A 26,104-nucleotide genomic window follows, 5' to 3' on the forward strand; every position below is an offset into this window, starting at 1 on the left:
GCCAGAGAGAGGCCGCACTTTCTCCCGGGGCAGCGCGCTGAGTCTGACTGGAGTTCAAGTGTCAGCGGCGCAGGAAAGGACAGTGCGAGGGCAGCGCGGGGACGGCGACCGGCTGGGCGTGGGCCCTAAGGCCGTCTACCCAGGAAGACGGCGGCCTCGGGACCGCACGGCGCACGGGCGCGCCCCCGTCAGCCCTGCCGTCCACGTGACCACGCCCTCACGTGAGGCCGTCCCGCGTGAGCGCCGCCGTCACGTGATCGCAGTCTGGGCCCGGCTGTGGGCGCGTCGCTTCCTCCGGGTCCCGGACGTGCCCGCGCTTTGGCCTCTCGGTCTCGGGTGGGCGCGATGGAGGAGGAGGAGGAAGAAGCGCGAGCGCTGCTGGCGGGCGGCGCGGCCCGGGACGGCGGGAACAGCCCCGCGGCCCCGCGGCCGCTGCCGGCCCTCTGCGACCCCGGCCGCCTGGCGCACCGGCTGGTGGTGCTGCTGCTGATGTGCTTCCTGGGCTTCGGTGAGCGGCGGCCGGCGCCGCCGGTGGGGCTGCTGCCCCCGGGTCCCGCCTCTCTCGAGCCGAGTCTGCACGGGCCGCGCTGCGCTGCCCTTTGCGGCGCCAGCCGGGTCGGGGGACGTTGCTGGTTATTAGGCTTTGCGAGGGTGGATGTCGGGGGCAGCGCGGCAGGTTTGGCCCCGTTCCTCTGCTCTCCAAGTCTCGCAGGCCCGGAGCTCGCTCCGGACTGAGGCCGAGCTATCTCTAGATGCCTCTTAGCGCAGTCTGTGTTGGGGAGAAGTTCAGAAAGACTTCACTACCCCTGTCCCCCGCCTAAACCCCAAAATGACCTTCTTCCTTTTTTATTTTAATGAGTAATTCCGTGGGCAGTCGTTTTAAGGTTTTTCACCCTCTTTGAGAAAATGTATGAGCGTTGTCTTGCTGATAGTTTCAGCGAGTGGCTGTGTTTTCTCGATCGTGCGCCCTGGGACTGTTAGGCAATCTTGCTGGACCGGACTGGCGGAAGGCTTGGCGGTGGTTGGTTTTACTTACGAAATCTGATGACTTGAAAAGTAGTTTTCCAGGATGATTTTGGAAATATTTTTCTTTTCAATTTATTCTGCAACTATTCTAAGGTTGATATTAGTTTTGTATGAAAACAAGTGTTTTTTAGGTGGCTAGCTGCAACCCGTGTAATTAGCAGGCTTAGGAACATTATGGCGATAACCGCATGTTACTTTGAAATGTGGTAGTAAGCATGAAGAATGCTTTAGGCCTTGGTTTCTTTGCAACTTTTTTTTTTTTGCCCTCTTTCTCTTTTTTATTTTGAAAGATGTTGCCCGTTCATTAACTTTGTTTTTTTCCCGTGTTTTTATATTATTAAATCATAGCTGTGTACATTAATGCGATTAATACGTTCATTAACTTTGAAGCATGACACTGAATTCCTTACAAGCAATAAAAGCTGGCACCAGAAATTTCTGCGTTTAGAAACAAAAATCCAGAAAAACAACAACAAAACACTTTAATAAAAAAATTGTCCCAACTCAAGCACACAGATTATTTGGTATATTCTGGTTATCTGCCTGAGTTTAGAAGCCAGATTCATACTTTTCTAATGACAGTAGTTTTGTGTACTTAGGGAAGGCATTAGCAGAGGGCTGGAGGCAATATTATCCTGTATCCTACCAAAGAATCTGTTATTTTACCTCTGGAGTAGATTTGAGTGAATGCATATCAAATCTGTCTTCCCTTCTCTCTACTTGCACTAAAATAAATGTTAGGTTTTAATTTAGTTTACTGCGTTTTTCTTCATTCCTAAGATTGTCTTATTAAATTATTTGATCCTGGGTATTAGAGTTTGTTTCAGATAACGGTTTAGTCAGAATGACTAAACTCCATTCCTTTGCTCTCAGGACAAGGAGACCAGAGCTAACATTGTTAGGAAACCGTTGAGGATGTTTGCAAAATTTTTAGCGTGTATGTGTGTGCTTTAGTAGCTTTAAATAAGGAAGATATAGCTGCTTCATGAAGATATTAATAAAACAGATGTGTGAAGCATGATGAAACTAAAGTGGAAAAACAGTTGATTGTTGACTTCTTAAGTCAGATTCCCAATATTTGTTGTACGTGCTTGCTACTCGTTTGTGAAAGTGATGTTACTATTAGAAAGTCCTGAGGGATAAGGAAGTGGCATTCCTCAAGCCCGTAGTATAGACACTTAAAAGTATTTGCAATTTGAAACTTTTATATGGGTGCTGTTATCACTTACAAAATATTTGCTCTTCCCTTTTCCAGGCAGCTATTTTTGCTATGATAATCCTGCTGCCCTTCAGACTCAGATTAAACAGGTAAGTTGATTTTTCACCTTTGTTTTTTGTTTGCTTTTGGGCAGGTGTAGTTGCTGAGGCATCATCGACTCTTAGCTTGCTAGTCTGAAATGTCTGCTGAATCTGTTTTAATGTTTATAGTCACCAAATTTATAAGCCATAAGGAGTGTTCTTGAGTCGAAATGAGTTGCCACAAATAATTCATTTATGATGCATATGTGACTTGAAATTGGTTCAGGCCCTCCATAAATAATCTTGTGGTATGTCCACTTTATTGCCAAAACTGTCAGCAGATTTTGGTTCACATTTCATTCTCCTAGTGCTCAATCATACGCAGACATGTGATTTGGTAGGTTAGCTGTTCGCCTTCGTAAATATGTTTTTGTTGTTGTTACTGTGTTTTTTCAAAGAGGATACTGACGGCATTGGCTTGTCTATGTCAGTATTTTTAGTTTGGTTTTGTATTATGAAAATATATTTGCTATTTATAATTTCTTGGGTTTTTGATGTTTTTTTTTTTCTTTTAAGAACAAAGAAGGTAAGTTGTTTTTTTTTTTTTTTTTTTACCTTTGAACCAGAAAAATAAATACCTAGATTGACCCTTTGCATTCTAGGATGAAAGAGGAAAGCGGGTAGGAGTTGCCAAGGGGGAGGCATAGAGAAGGCAGGGTGAGTAGGGAAAGTCTAACATGATTCTGTTAAGAGGTGGGAGGAGTTTCCATTGCAGTTAGCGTTGACCGAATAAGACTGGGTCAGGTAGAGGCAGAGTGACGTGGTCCCTGTAGGGGGTATCTGATCCTGGAATCCGTGAACCCCCTGAAATGCTATACGTATTCAAGAAGTTCCCTATATGACCATTTTTCTGGGCAAGGGCCGTAGCTTTCATGAGATTCTCCAGGAAGTTAGTGAGTTACTACAAATGGTTGAGAAACTTGCCCTACACAGAAAGAATAGTGTAAGCACTTTTTATTTCCTATTAGAGTGTCATAATTTTGATTTGCTAGTTGTTAAACTTAAGTGGAAAAAAATAGTTTGATTCTTTCCACATAGGACATGCAGGTGAATACCACGAAGTTCATGCTGCTGTACGCCTGGTATTCCTGGCCCAATGTAGTGTTGTGTTTCCTTGGTGGCTTTTTGATAGACCGAATATTTGGAATACGGTAAGCTTAAAAAAATCTCACCTCTGGGTAAATCTCACCTAATTATAGGGAAAATACGGAGCTAGGTTAAGATATTTCCACAAAGAATTGAATTGACTTCTGTTTTCACTGTGATAACCTGTGTGAATTTTTAAAAATGATTTTTCTCTCTAGAGTTGGTTTCCGAAATTTGATTGGTATTTCAGTTAAGGTCAAGAGTAGCAAGTGCTACTACTGACGGAATGAAATAACTCAGTTATCTAGAGGTAAATTGTGCTCACCCTTGAGATCAGACAAAGCAGAGTTAGAATCCCATTGCTACCACTTGCTCAACTTACTAGCTGTTCTGAGCTTCTGTTCCCTCATTGGTAAAATATGGATAATAATCGCTACTTTGCAGGGTGGTTATGAAGTGAGAGACTACGAATACGTACAGTACTTAGCATGTTGGTAGTATGTGCTTCTCCCAGCTCCAGGCAGATTTTCTATTTCTGCCTTTCTTTAGGCATGAACTTTTGTGACCCCTTTGATTAGATGCTGAGGAAGGAATAACACTGTAAGCTTTGTCACTTCTCAGTCTTACTATTGTGTTTACGTTGTTCATGGTGACGGAAGAGGGATGGGAGCTGGGAGTATTTTTGGAAGGCAGAGACCAAGGTGATGAAGATCCTTCAAACCATGTTTAGTAGATAAGGGTTGAGGAAATTTTAAGTGTTTAGACTTGGACACTAACTTTTTATGAATTTGAATGGCTCGAGTATGAAGGAATTAAATTTATTTCGTTTGGTCTCAAGGGTTAGAATTAGCTTGAAACTTTAGGTGGAACAGATTCTACTTCGCATGATGAAAAGTTTACTTGGTCAGGTTGACAGGAGGTGACATAAATTGTTTTGGGACGATAGAATGTGTTTTCCAGTCCTGGAGAACAGCCAGTAGAATGTGGTGTGATCATTTCTCAAGGATCCTGTGAGGGATTAAAAAGCCCGCTGACCCTGAAGGACTCTGCCGACACTGGCATTTTATTCTGGGAGAAAATTAATCAGATGTTCAGTTTGTAGAATGTTAAACTTTTATTAACATGGTTGATACTTGTCCTTCTAAAAGTTTTTAGTTATCAAACATTATAATCACTTAATGTTATTTAGTGTAGAATTCTTTGGACTCAATCCTAAATTCTTAATAGAAATTTTATGAAGAATTTCCATTTTAAAATAGTTTTGACCCTAGGAACTTCTTGAAGGTTATTTAATAAGTTTTATTTGAGAGATGACAATGGTTTTTAAGCCAATATATGCCATTACTTAAGCATCTGGAATCTCCTCAGAAATGTAGACTTCTGTCAATTAGTATTTGGCCTAGCGATGTTGCTGACTTCAGAGGCAAATGAACACTTTATTTGTCTTTCCTTGGAGTGGGATATAGAAGGGGCAAAGAAAACCAAAAGGAAATTGTTACTCATAGGCTTTGTGATTACTTATTGTCATATAAGAAGAAATGAAGGAACTTTTCTCTCTCTTTCAAACAGATGGGGCACAATTATTTTTAGCTGCTTTGTTTGCCTTGGACAGGTAAGGAAGGTCAAAACATTCATTGATTGGCAGTGACTTTTGAATTCTTGTCTAATTAAGTCTGCTGACAAAGATGTGTTTAGTGCCTAACTTAATTAAGCAGTGCCCATAAATGTCCATGTGGTCAAAGACATAGTCCCTTTTAGGCCTTGAAATAAATGAACATTAATTTTTTAATTTCAAAGATTTACTAAGAAGGAATATTATAATATTAATAAAACCCATTGTAGAAGTTGTGATTTGTTACTTATTGTTTTTCTTTAACACCTTGCGTTTACTTTTTTATTGAATGAGCATTAAATTCTATATTACAGGTTGTTTTTGCTCTGGGTGGAATATTTAATGCTTTTTGGCTAATGGAATTTGGGAGGTTTGTGTTTGGGTAAGTTACGCATAATTTAATTTATCCTAACTATTCATATTAAATGGTTTAAAAACATTTTTTTCCCCTCTATTCTTGGGGTTCACTTCAAATCCTTGAAATCTAGCCACATATATGTAAGACTGTATTTTAGTTGTCTTCCCAATTTAAAAAAAAAGAAATTAAGAAAAAATGTTGAGTGGTCACAGTTAATTTCACTCTGTGGGTTTTGAATATTAAATAGTTCTTTATTTTTTTTTTTTTTTTGTAGAGACAGAGTCTCACTTTATCGCCCTCGGTAGAGTGCCGTGGCGTCACACGGCTCACAGCAACCTCCAACTCCTGGGCTTAGGCGATTCTCATGCCTCAGCCTCCCGAGTAGCTGGGACTACAGGTGCCCGCCACAACGCCCGGCTATTTTTTTTGTTGCAGTTTGGCCGGGGCTGGGCTTGAACCCGCCACCCTCGGCATATGGGGCCGGTGCCCTACTCACTGAGCCACGGGCGCCACCCTAAATAGTTCTTTAGAAATGATATTTTTCTTGGGTGTTTTGCCTGCTTTGTTGTATTGAAGGTTATGATTTAAACTTTGTTTAGAAGAGTGGAGACCATTGATGTCTAGGTTGCTCATGCGTGGACAACTCAGTCTTTCTTAGTGGGCGACGTGCAGACCCTTTTGAAGAGTCCTGAGAGAGCAGGACACCTACAGGCCGATTGTTGTACCTGCATCTCAGCGTCTGTTCAGGAAGCCCCGTCTGAGTGCAGCCTTGCTCTTCCTTCCCTGAGGGACCAGGTGACAGAAGTTATTCAGTCCTAAAAGTATATTTATTCAAGCTTTTCACAGGTACCAGGGACACAGATAGACAGATGTGACCTTCCTCTCTCTAAGTGAGAGAGAAGGAAACAGAATATGAAAATATGAGAGGGATTCAGAGACAGAAATGTGGTCAGAAATGGCCTCTTGGACGAAGTGGCCTTGGCAGAAGTACAGGGTTTGGGTTAGAAGAGAGGGAAAGTATTTTTGGACTGGGACAGGGTGGTGAGGAGGCTCAGTGTCAAGATGTGGAGGAGAGGAAGCTCCTAATTCAAGGCCTTCAGGGTGTGGGGAATGGTAAATATTTGGAAAGTACTAAAGGAAAACTAAAACCCAGGAGGCAGGAGAATGTTGAATATGGAAGGTGAATTAGGAAGATGGATGGAGAGCTTGGCATATTGGCCTGGAGTGTAAACTTCCATGTTTTCACACTGTGGGGACCACTTTCCCAGCATCAGCCTCCGTGTGTACAGAGGTGAGGTGGTAGCCCAGACTCCTTTTGTTGCCTGTCACAGTTATCATGACATCTCAGATGACTCCAGTGCTTAGCAGTAAAAACAGCCGGGTCATTACCCTCGTGGACTTCATGGGTCAGGGACTGTGAGTGGGCATACCATGGGTGACTTGTCTGTTCCTGATGTCTGGGGCCTCAGCTGGGAAGGTTCATGGAAGGCTGGGGACTGGATTTATCTGAAGGCTTCCTGAGTCATGTCAGCACCTGTGCTGGGTGCTGGGCTATTGGCCAGAGTACTGGTGTGTAGCCTTTCTGTGTGGCTTGATTTCTCATAGCACGAGGGCTGTTGGCCTTCTTACTAGGTGGCTCCAGGCTCCAAGTGCAAATGTTGGAGTGAAAAGGCGGATGTCATCTTGTATGACCCAGCCTTGGGACTGTACAGTGCCACTTGCACTGCATTTGATTGGTTGAAGCAGTTAGAAGCCCACCTGGACTAAAGGGAGGGGGACTCCACCTCTTCACGGGAGAAGCGTCAGTATTTTAAACCTGCTGCATTGTTAGCTATGGTATTTCTTCAAAAGCTGTGACTTTTCTTCCTTTTCCTGTTTTTTAGGATTGGTGGGGAGTCCTTAGCAGTTGCCCAGAATACATATGCTGTGAGTTGGTTTAAAGGCAAAGAACTAAATCTGGTGTTTGGTCTCCAGCTTAGCATGGCTAGAATTGTAAGTATGATGACAATCCAACTAAAACCAAATAGGAAGCAAAAAACTAGATCTCGTCATCTCTTAAAAATAACAGAGTGAAATGTGTTTGTGCATGATAGATTATTAATATTTATATGTTTCTCTAGAACATAGGATGGCATTTAATTTACTTTAAGTAAGACACCTGTTAACCTTTGAGTTAGTAAACAGTCTAAAATGGCTACATCAGCATTCATTAATTCAAAGACTCCTACTGTCGAGAGGGATCTTATACATTTTTTGGTGTTATTTCTTTCCCATTTTTGGTATTTTTGCTATGAGACTCTCCACATTTTTTTTGTTTGTTTTTTAAACAGTCTTTGTTGCTCTTGGTAGAATGTGTTGGCATCATAGCTCACAGCAACCTCAAACTTTAAACTCTTGGGCTCAAGCAATCCTCTTGCCTCAGCCTCCCAAGTAGCTAGGACTATGGTGCCCATCACAACGCCCCACTATTTGTTTTTTGGAAGTGGAGTTTCACTCTTGCTCAGGCTGGCTTCGAACTCCTGAGCTCAGGCAGGCCACCCTCCTCGGCCTCCCAGGTAGCTAGGACTAAAGCTGCCCATCACAATGCCCCACTATTTTATTTTTTTAAAAAGGTGGAGTTTCACTCTTGTTCAGGCTGGCTTCAAACTCCTGAGCTCAGGCAGGCCGCTTGCCTGGGCCTCCCAGGTGCCCACGTATGGTTTTACCTGCATGTTTCGGAGATCAGCAGCTCGCTGTGTGATGAAACAGCCTGTCTACTTGAGTTAACTTTCTGGAGCTCACCCTTAGAAACAAAACCTCCTTCACGAGTAGCTTTTATCAGATCTTCTGACTTTTGCCCTCTGTAAAGTTTTCCTCCTCTGCTGTGTGACAGTGCTTCGCTCATTTGGAGACAGGTTTTTAAGTTCTTGGTTATATGTGCTTGTTTCCTGTGGCTGTGGAGGGCGTGTGACATGGGTCCCAGCTCCCTCACTGTGGTGCTCACACCTCTCTGGACTTAGCCAGGACACCTCCTGGTATTTGGAGCCTGGAAATGGTCATGGTGTTTCAGGTTTAGTCTGAAAATGGCTGCACAGGGGAACAACACAATGTTTTTATTAATGCATCTTGTAAGGTATTTTGGCAGTCCCAAACCCCATTAGGTTTTTTCCTCATAAAGTCCTATGAATAAAAGGATTAAAAAAACCTTTGCCATTAAAAATCAAGCTATCAAAGACTAACAAAACATAATTTTAGGGGAAAAAAATCAAGTACAAAATGTTTTTAACATGCTGTTTTTTCATGTGAGTATGTCCATATTTTTGTGCATGTAGGTTCTTTCTGATTTTTTTCCTATTATAAATAGTGCTGTAGTCTAAAACTCTGACTGTAAAACTCGTCTGCATTTCTGCGGTTGCCTTAGGCTTAGGTGGCTGGGCGTGGAGTTTCTTAAGGTTTCTGGGACTGCCAGGCCCTCTGCCCACATTATCTTTCCGCAGATGGACATCCCCCTCTGTAGGGTATGAGAGGACCCTTCTGTGGTAGCTTGAAGAGTACAGGCGGTTATGACTTCAAAAAAAGTCATTTTAAAACTTTGATAGGAAACGTTATGACTTCAAAAAAAAGTCATTTTAAAACTTTGGTAGGAAACATAAGTATAATTTTAATTTGTAAATCTTTGGTAAATAGTGTGGTTTCCCATGTTTTCTAAATTTTATCTCCAAGGATGTTCCAACAGACTTTGCTAATGTGTCTTGTGCCAGTAAAGATATGTCTGTGGCAGTTTGTGGGTCCAGTTGCTTAGTAACCTTTCAAGAGGGAAGTGCAGTCAGTTAAGACTCACTCCTGGTGATTCCTTTCCGGGCGCTGGTGGTCATCAGGTTCTTTTCTGTGTCACCATGACTTTGTTGTGATCTACTAACCTACATTCCAAGGAGCCCATAGTTTCTATGTGTGTGTGTTCATACCTGTAGGTGTGTGTGTGTTATGTATGTTTTTGATGATTGAGCTAACAGGATTTGCTGATAGAAAATGTGTAGACTAGCGGAGTGGGGAAGGAGGAGCTCAGGGTGACACCAAAGTTTTTGCCTGAGCAACTGGAAGGAAAGAGTTGTCCCTAGTGAGGGTGAGAGAGCACAGCAGCAGGACCTGGTTGGGCGATGGTGGGCAGGGTGTTCATACTGGATTTGGGGCACATCAGGTGCCGAGCAGACATCCAGGTGGAACTGTTGAGTAGGCAGCTGCATACCCGGCAGTGGAATGCAGAGGGAAGGCCTGGACAAGTGACATAAATTCAGGGACAAGGAAAATGCTACTTAAAATTGCAAAACTGGATAAGATCCCCAGGGCTGTGAGTGCTGAAGGAAAGAGATGGTGTCCAGCGACCAAACCACGTTAACAGGTTAGGTGGATTGACATGGGACTAATAAAAGAGCTCCTGGCGTGGGGGTGGGGGTGCTATACAGAAAGGCAGGAGAAAAACTGCAGGACCGCAGTGTCCTGGAACCCAAGGACAGAAATCAGGAAGGAGGGAACGTCAGCTGTGTTAAGTGCTGTAGCTAAGTCAGACACTGACGCTGAGGAATGGGTGCGTCCTCAGCAGTATTTCACAGCAAATACGGAGCAAATTTCAGTTTCTGTTGAAAAAAATGTTTAAAAGTAATAAATTATGAAGGAAAGTCAAAAGGGTGCTGGACCCTCAAGTCCTAGCTGAGACATGAATAATTAGAAAATGCCTGAAGAAGGTTTAAGCATCTAAACTCAACCAAAGGCACAGTTCGGACAGCAGAGAAATCACAGAGCGGTAACCCGGAGGCTGTGATCACTCTGGAGGGTGCAGCGTGGAAAGGAGAAGCACGAAACTGGATCCGTGTCATCCCCGTTGTCTGTGCAGCTGGATGGCTCCATCAGTTGGTCATGAAATACTTTGACCGAATGACATCTCACGTGAACTTTAAATTCAGAAATCAGATAACAGTTGAGCAACGCTGGCTGAAGCTGAGGTGACTGCCTGAGAATTGACTCCCTCCACCTCCGCAGTTCCCACCCACCCACCACTCCTGTAACCCCAACCCTGCCGCGTGCAATCCGGGAGATTCTCTTCCAGAAACTGAGGGCAGCCTGTGTGTAGACACGTTCCTATTCTGACCACTGCGGCCCTCCCGGGCTGGCCCGGCAGCTGGGTTCTGGATTGCTGCCGCAGCGTCCTCACCGCTGCCCCACCTCTGCTTTGGCCCCACTTGCGGTTTGTTGTAAATACAGCAGCCAGAGCGAGTCTGTCAGCGCGTGAGTGCATCTTGCCACTTCTCAGGGCCCCAGTGTCTGCCCAGCTCGCGCAGAATGAAGGCTGGGAGTCCTTTTTTTTTGCCTGCAGCCCCCGCCCCACCGTTTCCTGTCTTGGACTTCATCTTATTCCTGTCCCCCCTTTTTTTCTGCCCGTTTGGCCTCTGCCCTCTTGGAGCCTATGTGCGCTGCTGTTCCTCCTGCCTGGGCCTCTTGCCCCGGCCTGCCCGCCCCTCACTTCCTTTGGATTTTTACTCCGAAGAAACTTTCTCTGTGAGACCCTCACTCCTAATTTTACAGTCTCCTTCACTGCTTTACATTCTCCTCATTTTCCAGAGCACTTGGTAAAGCTTGGTATACTATTTATGTGTATTTTATTTTTTTTACCTCACTAAAATGTAAGTTTTATGAAAGTTGCCCATTTTTCTGTTTTGTTCTTTATTATATTCCTCATATCTGATACAGTGACTGACAGGAAATAGGGGCTCAGTAATTGCCGAGTGAATAAATAAATGAATGGGGATGTTATAACTTTCACTATTCTTTTAATGGACATTCAAAGGAAGAATTTTTTCCCCAGATTTCAGTACCGTGAAAAGCTGTGCTTTTTCTGAGCTACTGGTGTATTTTTGTCTTATTATAATGTTTCATTTTTGCTTTGGCTGCTAGGAAGTGGCAAATGTACTATGTTATTTTGTATGTTAGCCTTTGTTAAAAAGTTGGCATTTTAGTGGGTAGGGTAGTAACTTTATCTGTGGCTTTATCTTTGTCAGATTTTTCCTTATACTGTTTTTTTTTTAAATCTGAATCCTTTTATACCTGCTTCTCTAAACTACTTCAAATTCTAATTGTTTTTGAACAAAGACTATGTATAAGTAGTTGAAAATTCTGTTGGTTGTTTTTTCTTCTTATTTAGGGAAGTACGGTGAACATGAACCTCATGGGATGGTTGTATTCTAAGATGGAAGCTTCGCTGGGCTCTGCCGGTCACACAACCCTGGGGGTCACACTTATGATTGGTGAGTGAATCCTGACGTCTCTCTGGAAAGCTTGCCACGAGGGGAGGGAGCACAGGAATCGGTGTCCGACTACTTTGGGCATAGTTTTACCAGTATAGTTTACTAGTTTTTTGACCTAGTTAGAAGTAGCCTGTTGTTTACCCTATTTGTATTTTAATTCCCACGTTCCTAGAATGAAGGATCTTATTCCTGTTTGTGTATTTCGGTGTTATCACTTATATCTTGTGATACAGAGAGTTAGTGTATGTGCAGACTCTGTGAGGGAGATAAATCAGGGAGTTTGTTGATGTGAGGTGTTCAGATTTTCAAGTCAAAGATAAAATCTACCAAGTCAGGAGTCCAGGGGCCTGGGTTTTAATGCTGCCTGTAACTTGTTCTGTCATCTCAGACAAGGAGGTTAATACTTTTGTGTCTTGGTTATTTTTTCTGTAAAATTGCAGGTATTTGATCAAAAGTGCCCTCCTACCCCTAACTTCTCTTAGCCAGAGTCTCCAGTGTGCTGGTTGCAGGGTAGGTCACATTACTTTTGTTTTCTCGGAGTGGTGAGTTTATCTGAGCCTTGTGGTGTGCACGTGACAGTTTGCAGGGCTCTACACAGACTTGTGGCTCGGTGAGGTACAAACGCTGCCCGAGGTTTGCACATCGTTTATTCCCTATAATTCCTGAGTGTGTACAGCCTGGTAAAGAGAGGGCAGTGAGAAGGCATCCTAAACAGGCTACAACGTCTGAAGGTTCCTTTCTTCCAAACCGTCCCTCTTAAATTACTTTTCTTACTTAAAACCTCTTTTTTGAGGGGGGTGGGGCCTTGGTGTGTGTCACACTTTATGGGGGCAAGACATGATTGCAAGAGGGACTTTACCTAACAATTTCAATCAGTGTAACCTGGCTTATTGTATCCTCAATGAATCCCCAACATTAAAAAAAAAAAAACAAAAACCCTCTTTTTTATGAGTTTCAAATTGTCCTCAGTATTCCATCAAGTTCCCTCCACAATGGAGATCTTTGGAATTTTAAAGAATTTTAGAGCCAGAAAAGACCTCTGGCATCAAGTCCAAGTCACTTAGTTTACAGATGGGGAGGCTGAGTCCAGGAGCGGTTAAGCTGGGCGTCTAAGATCATTTAGCAGTTGGCGCAGCAGTGGAACTAGTGTCTGCTGTGATGTCTCAGCTAGACCTCATTTATTTTACTAGGCTTCTTTTTTTTTTTTTTATTGTTGGGGATTCATTGAGGGTACAATAAGCCAGGTTACACTGATTGCAATTGTTAGGTAAAGTCCCTCTTGCGATCATGTCTTGCCCCCATAAAGTATGACTTTACTAGGCTTCTTTTTAAACTTCTCCTAGAGTGTGAACTTTCTTCATTCTTTATCCTGGTTTACTATGGTGATATGAGGTCAGCATTAGGGAGAAATGTTGACCTCACAGGAGAGGCTCAAAGAGCTGTGCTTTGGGAGAGTGGGCCCCTGTGGGCTGCCAGGGGGAAAGAACAAAGTTGTAGACGTTCAGAAGGCATTAGAAGGAGGAGAGATGGTCCCAGAATCAGACTTGGCTTTTGTAATTTGTTCCCTTGGTATCCGTCGACGGTGGTGCTTAGACTGAATGAAGAAATTAGGACTGATTTGCTCGCTGGTCACCAGTTTTCTTCAGTGTGTGTTCTCCTTTACAAAAAACCTGGACTAGTTTGCTGTAGTGTTTTTCTAATCTCCAACCTTCTACTGGGAAGTATCGCCGGTAAAAGTCACCACTATTGACTTTACTATGTGCATGTCCTGTTCGGCCCTGGCTCAGTCCTGGTAGGCTTGACTTAGCTTCTTAGCGCCGCCTCTTTCCGTGGCTGAGTTTTCTGCTGTTGCTATAATGTATTGCCTGTTAGGAGCTTTAGTCTGGTTCTCTTTAAAATCTGTTCTTTTAATTTAGGGGGCATAACGTGTATTCTTTCACTCATCTGTGCCTTGGCCCTTGCTTACTTGGATCAGAGAGCAGAGAGAATCCTTCATAAAGAACAAGGAAAAACAGGTACGTCTAAATTAAAGAAGAACGGGACTTTGGGGAATTAAAACCTTTGTGAGATAATTTACAAAGAGATACATTCCTAATGCAATGCTACAAACCCAGTGAGGCTTAATATATGTTTTTTTTTTATTTCAAAATCTATTTACTTTGTAAATTTTGGATACATTTTTTTCCCTTTTAAATATTTTGGCAGAATTTACATTCTCAGTTGTACTTTGTGTATTTGCAAAACGATTATTATTCCTGAAAGGGAGCAGGATGGTAGGTACCAATCTTGGTTTGGCATTTTCCTTACATCTTTGTAAGTTATCCCAAAACTGATGTTTGTGTAATGTATGAGAGATGTATTTTTTATACTGAATTGCAAAGGTTAAACACACGATTAAAAAAAAAGTCTTGACTGTAGATGGTGTCTCTGTAGGTGTGCAGAGTTAATGCTGATGGCTTCTTCCTTTTTTTCTCTAAGGTGAAGTTATTAAGTTAACTGACGTGAAGGACTTCTCCTTACCCTTGTGGCTCATATTTATCATCTGTGTCTGCTATTATGTTGCTGTGTTCCCTTTCATTGGCCTTGGGAAGTGAGTATCCGCAGGCATTCCATTTTTCTTGACTAAATTATAATGAGAATTCAATCACATAAATATTGGGGGGTTTTTTTAGTCCTAAGTCTTGCTTCTGTGATTATAGCTTCTTTTCCTAGGAATGGCTTTATATCCTGAGATACAAATGCTGGTTTTACTCCTTTATTATTCTTTTGAAGAAATGCCTAATAACAGTTTTGATTCATAGTACTGATTTGCTTTCATAGTCGATTTTGACTGGAATCCTTTTTTATTTCCTCTTTCTCCCTTGATGAGAAAGCTTCTTGCTGAGAACAGAGACAGGGTCCTGGTGCACCATGCCCAGCACGTCTCCATTTGTCAGGCCTGTGTTTTTGCCAGACTTAAATTCAGGGCTCAGAGCAAATTCTTCTTCATCTTCTGCTTTTCTCCCCCTCTCCACAGGCAGCTGCTTAAACAGAGCAGTGTGTGAGCGTATCTTTATTACCTTTCAGTTCAGGCTGATTTTAAACCATTTGACACAAAAACCCTGTTTATTATTTAGCAAAGAACCTAGCCAGCACTGTTTTTAAAGGAAAAGAAACAGCCTTAACTCCTTGTATTAGTGTATTTGGTTTTCTGAAAATGTGTGCATAATGCTTGCTGTCTATGTAAAAAGGATGAAATAGGTATCGTATTTTATTTAGTCAGTGAAGTATTTATATACATTATGTGAGCTCTGTAAGCTTGAGCAAATTGCTTCAAGGTGAATATTAAAAAAATTGGGAAAATAGAATCAAGAAAGAAAAGTTTATTAAACTTAAGACTTTGTATTCATCTTTATTTTGCCCTCATTTTTTGAAAAGAGTCATTCTTTCTAATATACTGCTTTCTCTATCTTTTTAATTTTAGAGTTTTCTTTACAGAGAAATTTGGATTTTCTTCCCAGACAGCAAGTGCAATTAACAGGTAATTCATGAATTTTGTCAGTGCTGTTGTGTGACCAGTGTGGGTCATTAATTACAACCAAATGTTGTAAGAGGCAGAAAGAGATGTTTGGGCCCTAACAGCCAGGGTGGAGCTTTAATAGGAAGCTAGATAGGTTTCAGTTGCTTTTCATATTTCTGTTTTCTGATGACCGTTTTAGAATAATGTTAAATGAGTTAGGATTTGCTTTGCCTAATATTTTTAGTGACTTTCTTGACATTGATCTTTCCTGTTGTTGGGTGTCATTAAATCTCTTGTGTGTTCTCTGGGCAGTGTTGTGTATGTCATATCAGCTCCCATGTCCCCAGTATTTGGGCTCCTGGTGGATAAAACAGGGAAGAACGTCATCTGGGTTCTGTGCGCAGTGGTGACCACGCTTGTGTCCCACATGATGCTGGCCTTCACGATGTGGAACCCTTGGATTGCTATGGTAATGTCTGCGTTAACGTGCCAGGGCTCAGGGCTCCGGCCAGGACGCCGTCAAGTCCACGTGAGGGGCGAGGGGTTGAGCTCAGTAACTCAGATGGCAGCGCTCATGGCAGTGGGGAAACGATGACTGGATTATGATTTCTATGAAAGAGTTGTAGAAAGAAATAATTATGAATTATTTATGCATAAGGTATCTTTTCCTTTCATTTGGCTTATTTAGCAGGGTATCCTCAGTGTTGAAATAGAATTTGAAATAAAATAGCCTTATAAAAGGTAGTGTGTTTATTAATCCCATTTATTTTTCTAAAATAAATAAAAGAAGTCATTCCATCATAGGTGGCAAAAAAATCTGTTGGCCCAGTGTCCATTGTTTTGTCTTTGACTCTCTTAGTAGGTTTTTAAAAAGTGAGAATGAACTTATCAGGTATTTGTTATTGTTCTTCAAAATGTGGTGCTTCATTTCTCACGCGTTAATTAATAATTATCTTGAACATAAATATCTGTGTACTTGGTGAGCATTTCTGTGGAAGTGTTTCTGCAGATGCAGTACAAATTATTAGAAGTAGAAATGCCGGAGCAGAGGGTTTGTAGCTTAGCGTCTTGGAATATACTGTAACAGTAACTTTCCTCCCATTTATAACTTCACTAATAATATACACAGGTATCTGTGTTGTCGTATCCTTTCCGTTATTAGTTACTGACATTGTTTTACTCTTTGATGATCTGATAGGTACAAATGATACTTCCTAAAATTATGAAGTATTTTTTATTGGAATGAAAGGTCAGCATTAGGAGGTGTTTCATGACCGGTGGTGGTGGTGGTGGTTCTCTGCCCTCCAACTGGGTGTTGACTTGGAGGCAGATTGATGGAATGTGGGCATAATGTTGTCTTGATGGGCTAATTTGTCATCACTAGCTTGCCTGGAAGATTGGTAAGAACTTTTTGCATATCAGCTTGATTTTCTTGCTCCGTCCTTGACTGCACAGTGGGGACAAGTGGAAATGGTTAACGAGGAGCATGTGTATCTTGTCACTAGAGGGACCTTCTTAAAGAGGTCTAAGACTTTTTTGTATTTTTTGAATATGAGTTTTAGCCTAATCACAAAATTTGCTTGACTGCTTGTATATTAGCTACTGTGTCCCCTTTGCTAATCTGAAACAAAAAAGAAATCCCCTTTTTGTTAAGATAAGGCTTTTCTGCCTTGCTGTGTGCCTTTCTGCAGTGTCTCCTGGGACTGTCCTACTCACTGCTCGCCTGTGCCTTGTGGCCGATGGTGGCATTTGTAGTTCCTGAACATCAGCTGGGAACTGCATATGGCTTGTAAGTATTGAGGCTACACGCCGCACGTTCCTTCCTCTGCTGTGTTAGTTTAATTATCACACGCAACTCCAGATATCCTGAAACCAGGCATCATCTCCTGGGAGAGCTCTGAACCTGGAGATGACTGGAAAAGTTAGTCAATCTGTTTAATAGTGTAGCAACAAAAGAGTTGCAAGCCTCCATCAAGACGGCTAACCCAGAAGAGGTTAGCTGCTGTAATTACCATCTCCCTGCACATTTAAGTGGGGGCTTTTTGGTAAGAAGTTAAGGATCTTCTCTGGCCCAAAGAGGCAAAAGGGAGAAATCGCACCCATAGCTGATATTCATGTAGCCCTTCTTTTCTTTATCAGGAAGGTGTCAGATACAAACTGCATTTGAGGAGGCAAGCTCCCTGACCTTTGGGCAGACACTCCAGTCATGGAAACAGTCACAGGATAAGAAGAACAAAATTTAATCCAGTCATCCTTAGTGGAAAACATCTCTTAACCCTGTAGTATATGGTTCATAGTTACTAACATTTATAGGGAAGTGTTACCCTGTGCGTGAAGACTTGAGACAATGAAATCTGTTTTTATATTTCTTAAATTGTAGCATGCAGTCCATTCAGAATCTGGGGCTGGCCATCATTTCCATCGTTGCCGGGATGATACTGGATACTCGAGGATATTTGTTTTTAGAGGTTTTCTTCATTGCCTGTGTTTCTTGTGAGTATGCCGAGTGGCAGAATATTCTATTCTCATTTTTACTTTGAGGGTTTTGTTGTTCTCTGTTTCTCCCTCTGAAGCTGATCCCTAAAGGCATGTCTCTTAGATTTGCCTCATTCTTAGCCTGTGGGTCAGATTCGCAGCTGATGACTTTTCTAGCTCTTTGAAGAGTCACGGGCATTTTTCAGAAGATTCTTATCCTTAAAGGCAACAGTGGAATCTGCTTCATATCCTTTTTAAAATATTTATGGCTTAAAAAATTTTTTTCCCTTTAGAGTGGAATAATTGGAATATGTCTGAGTATGTCCAGTGTGAACATGCGGACATTGGTGTGACTTGGGTTTATTCAGGACTCATGATTTATTCATGAGGTGGTTTTAATGGCTTTTATTTTTAGTCTTTTAATTTGATTTTTACCTATTAAGTGTTCATTAGTTAGAAACAGAAGGCACTGGGAAACTATGGGAAAACCATACCAGCATTTGTTCATAATCTTAAGCACGCAAATGCCTTGTGTTTATCTAAAAATATATTCTCCTGTAGCAATCAGGATGTCCCGTGTGCTTCAATAGTGTGTTTAAAAATGGCAAGCCCCAGTGACGATTTTTCCAAACTTCGTTTTCATTTTCGGGGAATAGAGACTTACCTATATTTGAAGTGTGCATTTGCAGATAATTACTTATGAGCAGCCTTGAATGCATTTTATTATCTCATTGTTTTAGAAACAAGCACACCAGACGTTAACAATAAATCATTTGTTTTAAAAATTTGCTTCACAGAAGAATTTAAAACATGAGGTTGTAAAGTATTTTTTGGTCTATTTTGATGCCGTGGCGTGTGGTCACAGTTCAGTCCACAGTTCAGCATATACATGTGTTTGGGGGTCAGGCCAAACACCGTGCCATTTGTTGTGGTTGCCACATTATTTTAAGGTAAGTTACATAGTGTGCCTGCCACACTAAGAAGCCAAGTGCCTGATGTCCAGGTCTTTACTGGCTGTGGATTTCTTGGAGTCCAGTGGCTGTGTTTTAATGTTTGGTTATTTAATTTATAAAATGGACATGATGCTTTCAGACTTAGAACCCCCAGAGGGCTACTTCTGTTTGGCTTTTTCTAGAATGATTAATAATCTGTACTTGGGGAAGGGCCAGTAAGGACCAGCACTGGCAAGGGAGAGGAAAGGGTTAGGATGGCCGGGGGGGTCAGCTCCCTCCTCTCTGGGGCCTCTGCTTCTCCTTGTCTGGCTCTGCCATCCCTAGAGAACATGGTGTGTACGTTCTGTTTAATGATTTTAGAACGTAAAATAACGTGAATAGTATTTTATCTTTAAATGTTGGTTAACAAAGGTTTAACTGTGTCTAAGCTTTACTCTGTAATTATGATTGCAGAGGGATCATGGAGAGGAAGTGTGTATTTTCTAAGGGTCTTGTGTTTTTTCCTTCCCAGTGTCATTTTTGTCTGTGGTCTTACTCTATTTGGTGGACCGTGCCCAAGGTAAGTAGAAGTTCTGATGTTTCCATCTCAGACCCCCATGGGCCATCTTGTGTGTTTTCTGGATTGATTGTATCTTTTGGGGGCCAGTGTTTTAGTTCATACAATAATGACTTTCTGTTCATAATGGTGGAAACATCTCATTATGTAATATATAATTATATTTTCTGAATCTTCTCATTTATTAAAATTGCTATCTTATTTTTCCATCCGTTAGCTAGATCAGTTCAATTTTTATAATATAAAATCTTGGATGTTATTTTTATATTGACATAAAGAAATAAGGTATTTAAAAAATAAGCCCCTCCTGTGTTACAGTCTTGTATTTTTGAAAAATAAGAAATAACTAAATTTATAGCTATAATTTATTTACATTATAAGATTAAAAGTATTTGGTTTAGTATTCCAAATTATAGAATTTTTTTTTTGCTGAGTTGTACTGTATACATTAGTGCTTTATTTGTTGTTGTTTGTAAGATTTTGATGTTGCCCTTATTAACTTTTGTAAGTGCTTGCTCCTAAAGAGTATTATGTAGTTAGTAGATTGTAATAACCATGCTATTGACATAATTTTCTTTAATTTCTCTTAATTTTCACTGTTATTGAATACAATGTCCTTGTTAACAAAACCTGAAGTAATACTAAGTCCAAACTTGAAAAAAAAAAAAAAAAAGCGTACATTAAGGGGTAAATATTTGTGTCACATAAGGATTCTGTTTTTTCTCCCAGGAAGGTTCCAGCAGATAAATTATTTTTTTCCCTTCTGTAGCTTTTTCTGTTACTTAAAGCATATCTATGCAAATGCTTGCGTATGTGTGTATGGTTGAATTTTACTAACTTATAATACTTAGATTGAAAAGATTGTATGTTTTTTGTGTTTTAGGTGGAAACTTAAATTATTCTGCAAAACAAAGGGAAGAAATGAAACTTTCCCACACTGAGTAAGTATTTAAAGGGAGAAAAGTTGTTAAATTTTGAAAATCTTAAATATTAGCATTTTATTTTCAGGGTTTTGGCTTTGAACTTTTGGGAGATTGATCTTTCTATTGAGTTTGGAGAACTATTATGTCTGGAACTATTATAAAAAATTCTTGTTTGTTTCAGAAAATTAAAAAATGGATATCAGGGCTTAAAATGAAGTAAAAAAATAAAAATTGGGTTTAAGTTGTCTTCTGAGAGAGAGAGAGAGAAGTCTATAGTACTTGCAGTTTGTTAGAGGAAAGTCCTTTGTCCTTAGTTCCAGGGATGGACCTGTCCTTCCCTTTCTCTGATGTTTTTCTTTCATAAGGAGTTGAGATAAGGGTTCCTCTCCCTGTACCACCATGGTGTCCTGTGTTCTCTGACCCAGGACAGATTATAGTGTGGAGTTTAAACTGAGCTAATGGTTTTCTATAGGTATATACTAAAACATACTGTGATTCTATTTCCTGTTCTTTCTAAAGAAATCATTGTCAGAAAATAATTGGATGTTTTTGAGTTTTGAATATCTTTATGACAATCTTATTTAATATGTTAAAAAATTAGAAACAAAATAGATGTCCCAAAGTAGGGAAAAGTCATTAAATATATTTCGACACATCCGTATATGATATGTTGTTAAAAGTGTGTTTTAGAAGGACTTTTAATGCCATGGATATTTAATATGCCATGTGTTAAATAAAAAATAAAAATGCAAACATAATATCCTAATTTTATTCAGGAAAAAGTATACTGGTGTGTACATATCTTAAACCTAATTACTTGTTTATAACAGTAAAAATACTGAAATTACCACCAAATATTAATAGTTTCATCTGAAGGACAGGGATGGGATTTTCTTTGCTATTTCATATTTTAAAAATTTTCTACATTTATCTTTTACTCTTACAATCAAGAAGAGTGAAAAAATTATCCAGAAAAATGTATAAATTTTAATATTTGTTACTGTATGTACTATAATCTTATGGTTTTCATTTTGTAAGCCAGATGGAGCTTCACAGTTTTTCTTCCTCTTATTGATAATTTATTGTATTATGTTTTGCAGATGAGAAGTTTCAACGACTGTGTCATGAGAATGGGTGTCACATGCCATCGATGGGAAAAACCTCCATTTTTAGGTTGCTGTGAGCTGTGCCGCCAAAGCACTCTACTGAGGGTGACAAAGTGAGACTCTGTCTCTTAAAAAAAAAAAAAACAAAAAACCTCCTTTTTTTTTTTAAATTTAGCGTTTAGTCATCAGGAAAAATAATAGACTAGAAAGTGTATCCGTATTTCAGATATTGCTGTGCCAGCCTGTGTTTGTGAGGTCTGTTTTAGCCTGTGTCTTTTGTATCATGTGCTGCTGAAGAATTCTACTTTAGAATAGGATAATCAACAATGAAATGTCAATAAAATTGCTCTGGAACATTCCAGTGAACTTCAGGAGGGACAGTAAAGAAGGGAAAACATCGGACCTTCTGTTGAGATACTTTTCTCTAAGTATGTCTCAGGGATATGGCCTTTTCTTTATCTTAGAGCAGAAAACAAACTTTTTGAGGTGGATGGAACGGTGTTTCCTACAGAATAAACAGTACACTGCGATGGGCGCTTCTTTTTGGACAGGGAACAATGCTAGGGATACAGGACTGGCCCTTCCCACTCGTGACTCGCAGCTTGTCTCCTTTCTCTGCAGTCAGGAGGGCTGCTGAGAGGGGACCCTTTTGAGTTTCTTATTTCTATGTTACTAAGGAACCTAATCATGTTTTGGGGACATAATTTTGTCATACAAACTTTCTGTACAGATTTTTATAGTCTAATTAACTTTTGAAGAAGTGTCCTTCAAATTATGTTAATTGTCTATTTACATGGATGAATAAAAACACTGGGCTGGGCAAGGTGGCTCATACCTGCAATCCTAGCACTTTGGGAGGCTGAGGTGGGAGGATCGCCTGAGCCCAGGAGTTCAAGACCAGCCTGAGCAACATCATGAGACCCCCATCTCTACAAAATAGGAAAAAATTAGCTGGGTGTGGTGGTACATACCTGTATCCTAGCTACACAGGAGGCTAGGGCTAGTTGCTTGAGCCCAGAAGTTTGAGGTTGCCCTGAGCTGTGATGATGCCACTGCACTCCAGCCAGGGCAATAAAATGAAACAAAAACAAAACAAAAAACACTGCAAAAGGAATACTTGATGTTTTCTGACTTTGGACTTTTAAAAAAATATTGCTGAAACATTGATTTTAACTTTTATTCATGTGGAAAATTATGTAAAGAAAACCCATGTTGGCATAAGGAAAACTTACCTGATTATGGTCATTGAAAAGATGATGGGATTAGCCTATTCTTCAGAGTAGGCATTTAACATTTATGCTTTTTTGTGTTAAATAAGATATGAATATGGAGCTTCTCTGACAAACCTGAAACACTTTTCAGTGGCTCAGCCTTAGCATGTTACTTATTAAGGGCTAGGAATTCTTCATGTGTTTTGCTGTCTGTGGGCGTGCAGATAGTCCAGGCAGCAGACACTAAACAACGAATTCAGCCAATTCTGTTGTTTAAAGTATGAGGCATAGCATTGTTTGCTTAAATATTCTGGAGCAGATTGACAATTCATTCCCTGTGTGCAGGGTCACTTGGTTACATCCATTCTGTGATTTAAGGTGCCTTGTGTCATTATTCAGTTGTTAGCTCTCAAAGCTCCCTGCTCAGCTGACGGTTCTAGCACGTGACTGGAGTGTCGCTCTGGCCACTGCGGAGAGCACAGGCAGTTCCTGCTGCTGCCCCTCTTGGGGGGCTATGTCCACACCATTCCCTTTGCTTTGGATGCAGGGCTCTCCACAGCCAAGTTTCCCCTGAGGGACAACAGAAAGCCCTAGTGCCTGTCCCAGACCGTGTTTCCTCATGAACCCTCTTCCAGACTCTTCAAACTGTGGCCGGTTCTCCTAACATTCCCATGGGTTTGAGCTGTTTCTTCTCGGCTTACCTCAGCTTGTAAGGGACTTGTAGTGTGTGGGTGTGGGCGTCTGTGTCTTCCTTAGGTTGGATGCTCTTTGAGGGCAGGGACAGTGTCTGTGGCGTTACTGATGATTGTGTTCATAGTGCCTAGCCAAAAGTGGGCACAAAATAAATATTTTTTGAATGGTACATAAATAAAAAGAGTGAATTGAAATAAGCTTTTTGGAGGATAAATTGGCAATATGAATAAAAAGACCTAATATAAGTAAAATGTTACTGTTTTGTTTCCTGTGGAGATAATAAAACAATTAGTGCTTTATCTAGCGTAGCTGGCTGAAATTGCTTTCATATTATTCATACTTAGAAAAGCATAATTCACATTATATAACGAAAATTTCATTCTATAACATTTTAGATATATTGTCAAATTTGGGAAAACCCTTTATAAAAAACCGTCTTAAGTATATGAGATGTACAAGGTGGAAGCCCTGTGCACAGACTGACTCTGGGCCCTCTAAACGCGGAACCTGCTTTGTGTTCCAGCACACACAGACTTCAGCGGGTGGAACGCTGTCGGACTGAGCACCTTCATTGTAAAGTTGAATGTATGCACAGTAGTGGAGTTATTTCTAGAAGCCATTCCTACCCTGGAATCGCTGACTGTGTATTGATATAATTTTGAGTGGGGTGGTGGTGTCTGCATGCCTTTTGGCTTAACCATTCCATTTGTAACAATCTGTCCTGAGGAAACTATCAGACAAATGTACACATGAACATGTTTTAAGGCAGTATCTTCATTGCCAGATTTTAAAACAGTATAATATAGAAAACTGCTCAAATTTATAATAAGACTGGGAGATTAGTTAAGTATATCACATGCCCGAAGTGAAATACGAAGTAGTCATTATGTGGTTTTGTTAGAGAACATATTGACAGGGAATGATATTGATGGCATTTTTATTTGGAAAATTGAAAGTGCTGCCATTTTTGTAAAGCAAAGGCAAGAATGTTTTTGAAGGATGTGTTATCAATGTCCCTGAGTGATGACTTTTAATTTTTCCACAACAAATATTTACTGTGTAATAAAAGTTTTTAAAAATTTGCAAGGAACATAATTCAGTGCAAGTTTGAGTGCTACTGTTTGACTAAAGTGGTTGTGTTAAGAAGGGAGGAAAATGGTAGTGTTTTCCAAGGAACTTTGAGGATATAGGTGGGAGTTCACCAGGGCCATGAGTTAGAAATTGAACTTGCATTGACAGAAAATTGCATGTGAAGAGAATCGTTGGAGACAAAACAGAAGAAAGGATGGATTATTAAAGGATAAATGAAATAATGCATTTATTTTTTGGACCTCGTGTTAAGTGGTATCTAAAAACAGCTCCAGCTTGCGTGCCAACTGTTTGTGAATTCTGGGAATGCCTCAGTCTCAGCTTCATACCGAATGGCCTTTTCTATCTGAGTGTCTTGAGTACCCACTTGAGGGCTGGGGTGGAGGCTTTGAGCAGTGATTTGCTGCTGAGAGGCTGATGGGGAAAGCTTTGGGGTTTTGTAGGAAACTCTGAAAAGTCCTATTACTGTGCAGGCCAGAAGCCAAGCTTACTGTAACTTAGCAGCACCTCTGTCCCTGGTGTGCTGCGCGTGTGGCCACGTGCTGTTTTGCACACGTCTTCTCCACGGCGGGACTTCATCAGTCGGACTTCTCGGCAGCTGTCCTGTCTACTCTCCCCTAACCTGACTGTTGCCTGTTACATTTGACTGCAGATCAGTTGTGTAATGAAAATCACTGGACCTGCGGGACACTTTGTTTGGGATTACCATGACCTTGGGGGAGTTTGTTATTTTTCCTTTTGGGTGCGAGTCTCCCAGTGTTGCTAAGTAGGTGTAGCTTCAGTTTCCTTATTAGCAAAATAGAAGGTTGGAGAGTTCTTTCCAGTATTCCCACAGTCTTAATTTGTGCAACATAAAGATGTGGCTAATTACGTTATGTTAGAAGTGTGTTAACTGATGGATGACCTGGAACATTGTCTACAAATATTTCTCCCCATACCTTGTGCTTGGTTGATGAGTTGGGCGAGCCTGCTCGTTCACCTTTCTATGGGCACCCTGGCAAGTAAATGAAGGCCCCCAGGGAGGCAGCAGGGTGTACTCTGGAATTGCTAGGATATAATGGGTTGTTCCTAAACAGCTGAAAGTGTGGGTAAATGACATGTTCAAGCTTCCTGCAAGGATTCTAACCTCACTGTCCAAAACAGGGAAGCTTGTACAGTTTTCCAAGGAAAATCTCATTATTTTGGGATTTCATGTCTTACCATGTTCAGGTAGTCAGTCTTTAACCTTTTAAAGTGGACATTATTTCCCTGGGGAAGAGGTAAATAAAAGCTTCAGGACAAACGGGAAACCCCACAGCAGAGCCTGGACTTCATGGAGTAAAGTGGATGAGAGGTGGATAATGGTTGGAGTGAGGTGAGAGAGAGGCTGGGTGTGAGCTGGGAGCAACAGGGCTCACAGCTAGGAAAGAACTTCAACTTGAGGGAGGACAGGGCCCCACTTAGCAGCAAGAAGCCTGGCCAGGGACATGGAGGCAATGGGAAGGTGGGCTTGGGAACAGGTGCTGTCAGGATTTTGGAGTCGTTGCCCATGGAATGGCGTGAGAGTGCTGTAGGAAAGATAAGAGTCCTCTCTGGGTTCTGGTGGGTCCATGGAGGTGGTGTCCAGGATGGGCCTATGGGAACAGTCATATTTAATGGACCTTGAGAAATCTTTTCTTTGATTTTAACATTTTTTCCTATAATTATGTGAATTTTAGTAGATAAATATTTATGTTATGGCACCACAATCAGGATTCAGGATAAAGAGTTTCTTAATGAACATTTCAAAGGAAAAATACTGTAATGGTCTATTTTTTGTTTTTTGTTTTTTTGGTAGAGAAGGGGTCTTACTGTGTCTTTTTAAGATAACATGTAAGTGTTCCCATCATATGGAAATACCTGAGTTATCTTAGGAAGTTTTTATTTTTCTGCACTTAGATTTTTAAAATGCTTTTCTAGTC

General features: G+C 40.9%; 1 protein-coding gene across 2 annotated transcripts; it reads left to right on the forward strand.

Moving 5' to 3' along the window:
* The first annotated feature begins 245 nt into the window (after positions 1-245).
* On the forward strand, positions 246-24,176 carry MFSD1 (major facilitator superfamily domain containing 1). 2 transcript variants are annotated; one of them, XM_053599524.1, is made up of 16 exons: positions 246-508; positions 2,282-2,334; positions 3,364-3,476; positions 4,981-5,023; positions 5,338-5,405; positions 7,265-7,373; positions 11,557-11,659; positions 13,576-13,674; positions 14,138-14,249; positions 15,123-15,179; positions 15,471-15,627; positions 16,850-16,947; positions 17,539-17,651; positions 19,098-19,145; positions 20,026-20,083; positions 21,166-24,176. In XM_053599524.1, the coding sequence occupies exons 1-16, from the start codon at positions 346-348 to the stop codon at positions 21,167-21,169; spliced, it is 1,398 nt and encodes a 465-aa protein (XP_053455499.1). In that variant the 5' UTR covers positions 246-345; the 3' UTR covers positions 21,170-24,176. The 2 variants fall into 2 exon arrangements, with proteins under 2 accessions (XP_053455499.1, XP_053455500.1); XM_053599525.1 differs by lacking the exon at positions 246-508 and adding an exon at positions 633-651 and having other exon boundaries at positions 21,166-24,175.
* Positions 24,177-26,104: the final 1,928 nt, after the last annotated feature.

Source organism: Nycticebus coucang, chromosome 8, assembly GCF_027406575.1.
Source record: "Nycticebus coucang isolate mNycCou1 chromosome 8, mNycCou1.pri, whole genome shotgun sequence".
NCBI lineage: Eukaryota > Metazoa > Chordata > Mammalia > Primates > Lorisidae > Nycticebus > Nycticebus coucang.